Source organism: Gobio gobio, assembly GCF_949357685.1.
Source record: "Gobio gobio genome assembly, chromosome: 6".
Taxonomy (NCBI): Eukaryota; Metazoa; Chordata; class Actinopteri; order Cypriniformes; family Gobionidae; genus Gobio; species Gobio gobio.
Window position 1 is genome coordinate 42,244,710 of NC_137102.1, and position 2,899 is coordinate 42,247,608.

Sequence of the window (2,899 nt, forward strand, 5' to 3'; positions counted from 1 at the left end):
GTGATCAAAGGTAAAATTTGTATTTTTAAGGGCAGAAACTTGAGTGGCTCCTCTACAGAGCGCCAACAAGCTTCCATGAAACATCTATGTTTGTATTTACCTGTCTTTTTTTATTACCCTGTTTCAGAATAATTCTACAGGAAATTTTCAATAAAATATTAAATTAAATGGTGTGTTTTGGCAACCCAGTTTGGCAACCATGATACTCATACAGGCTTTTTAAAACAATGTTAACCTTGGCAAATATTTTGATCATATGACAATGCTGTCAGTGATTTTAAGGATCAGTAGTTATGATTGTCTTTAATTTTTTTTTAAATATTATAAATACATTTTACATTACATTTCATATCACTTTTTGATGTGAAGTATGATTCATATTTTACTGTTTAACTGCACACAATGAGCTTTAAAAGTCTAAATTTGACTGTTTATCATTGATTTTTCAGTTTCTTTTGACCATATGTGGGTAAGAATGCAAGTGGATCGTAATTCTGTGAAATTTGGTTTATTTAATGAAATGTTCAGCATTTGACATGGGAAGTGGCCTACTATCATTCTTAGACGGATCATATGAGCTTAACTCATTTACACTTCAGACTTGAGAAAGACAGGAAGAAGTCCAGACATAAACATATCGTAACTAAGAAGCATACACAATGTTCTCCCTTTCCTTGTCCCTATTTGCTTTAATTTACTCGGATATAGTTCACTTGCACAGGAACAATTAAGTTTAATAAAATTGCAAAAAAAATTTGCATCACATACTGCACTGGATTTCTACAAATGAAGGTGTTCACAAGGGGAAAATCAGAAAGCCACTGAAACTAGTGTAACTTGCTGTATCATCATAAACCCAGGTTTGCTTCCAAAGTTGTGTGGAAATCTGATCACCGATCTCCAGCGTGAGAACAACACCATTGCTGCCATTACCATTGCTAACTGGCTTCCAGGAAAACACAGAGCACTGGGTTACACCGTTCTTCAAGAGACTGACTGCCATTGAGGCTCCACCATGACAATGAGCATAAAATCTGAAGTAATAGGCTCCTTTTATTGGTGCTGTGAAAATACCTGCAAGACACGTGTACAAAGTAGCCACAGAAAATGTCATGTGAACTGGTTTAAGAGCTGCTGCATGCCATTACAGTACTGGTAATGGTATTCTCTTTACAGTACTTACCAGTATTTGAGTCATAGGCACTTCCAACATTACTAAAGACTTTTTTGTATTCCAGAATTTTCAGAGCATCAAATGGCCCAGTTGATCCGTCTCCAGATCCCAAAAGTCCAGCTGAGAAAGCAACCTTTTTGGCTGAAATAAGTGAATAGACTAATGTAAAATGTGTAATCAAATATAATGTGTAATTTAAAACAGGTTTATGGGAATAAAATGTGCCTTATACTTGCCTTCATTTTCTTTTTGGACAGTTTCAAGCTTATGTTTCAAAACTGTATATACGGAATACACATTGATATGATAATGTTACAATACTACTAAACAATGCATTTAAAAAGATGTGTAAGTTGTAATTTCCTTAAAATAGTTCATAAATAGTTTTTTCCTCAATGACATGTTCAGTACAAATCTACCTTACCTTCATTCTCGCTCAATACGTTGGTCAGTGCTTCTTCTAATTTTTGTATCCTTTCATCCATGTTTTTTAGCTTCTCAATCTCAACAATAATGTCTACACTTGGTGAGAATACATCTTGTGCAATTGAGCTCTCAGCACAGAGCAGCAGTACCAGCAGCAGTACTGCCATTGTCTCGCTTTTCATTTATTTTTCAGACACTCAAATTACTCCAGAATTCAGCTTTGAATGGCAAATGCTGTTCTTCAATACTTTGTTTTATGGTTGTGAAAGTTTGTAAACATTTGTACTAGACTGATGCTGGGAGGGTTTTATTTATTTTAGTAGTCCATTAGGGCGAATTACATGTAGAATTGGGTACACTGAAAGTACATTTTCAGCATAATATTTGCATTAATGGATTATGTATGTGTGGTTATGTGGTATACAGTCTATGTCCAATGTCCCCACAAAGATGGCAATATCCGAAATCTTTGTCCTTGTCCATGAGAAGTGATGTTTAAAAAAAAAAAAATCTCAAAGTTTTCTGTGATTGGTAGGTTTATGAGATAGAATATACAGTTTGCACAATATGAAAATCATTTGTCGGAAAAAACATGAAAACCCAACATGAGTGTGATTGTGTAGTGCACGTTTGGCTATAGGTCTACTTGTGAGGGCCAAATGTGCTCACTTATATAGTCAAATATTATGACAATATGTAACATATGTAACTTGGTAAAATTGGTATAGTCTGTGCAGATATTTTCGGAAACGGAACGCCCATCAAAGTCTTAGAGGCTGCGTCCCAATTCGCATACTATCCGTACTAAATAGTATTCGAAAAAAGAATTAGTATGTCCCAAATCTTAGTATGTTGAAAAAAGTATTCCAAAGATTCCCGGATGGTCTACTATTTCCGGTCAGAATCCGAAGTGCAGATCGATGCGCACTCTAACGGCTGATATTGCCCACAACCCATTGCGAGATGGACGAGGATTCGATTAGAACTACAAACGCGGATAAAAAGTGTTAAAAAACTAACATGACGGTTACGTGAGTCTGATGGTTAAGTGGAGAGGATTAGATAAAGTGGTTTGAGTGAGCAATTATCAGTATTTAACCTGACGAAAAGATATTTATTCAATATTATCCACATTATATTTCTCCTTCAGCAGCATTGAGAACTTTTGTAATGATACGTTTGGCCATTAACTTTCCAAACACATGAGAGGAGTCTCTGCATTAAAGACCCACGAAAGGCAGATCATCGAGCGACTACATTTCTCTCCGATACGGTAGGAAATTAAATTGAAAGTGGGGG

General features: G+C 35.6%; 1 protein-coding gene across 1 annotated transcript; it reads right to left on the reverse strand.

Moving 5' to 3' along the window:
- Positions 1–488: 488 nt before the first annotated feature.
- LOC307127527 (complement C1q-like protein 4) lies at positions 489–1,887 on the reverse strand. The gene is made up of 4 exons (XM_079818794.1): positions 1,599–1,887; positions 1,411–1,452; positions 1,184–1,315; positions 489–1,074 (listed from the first exon to the last, which is right to left on the reverse strand). Exons 1-4 carry the CDS (start codon positions 1,780–1,782, stop codon positions 797–799), a joined length of 636 nt encoding a protein of 211 aa, XP_079674920.1. The 5' UTR covers positions 1,783–1,887; the 3' UTR covers positions 489–796.
- Between the last annotated feature and the right edge of the window lie 1,012 nt (positions 1,888–2,899).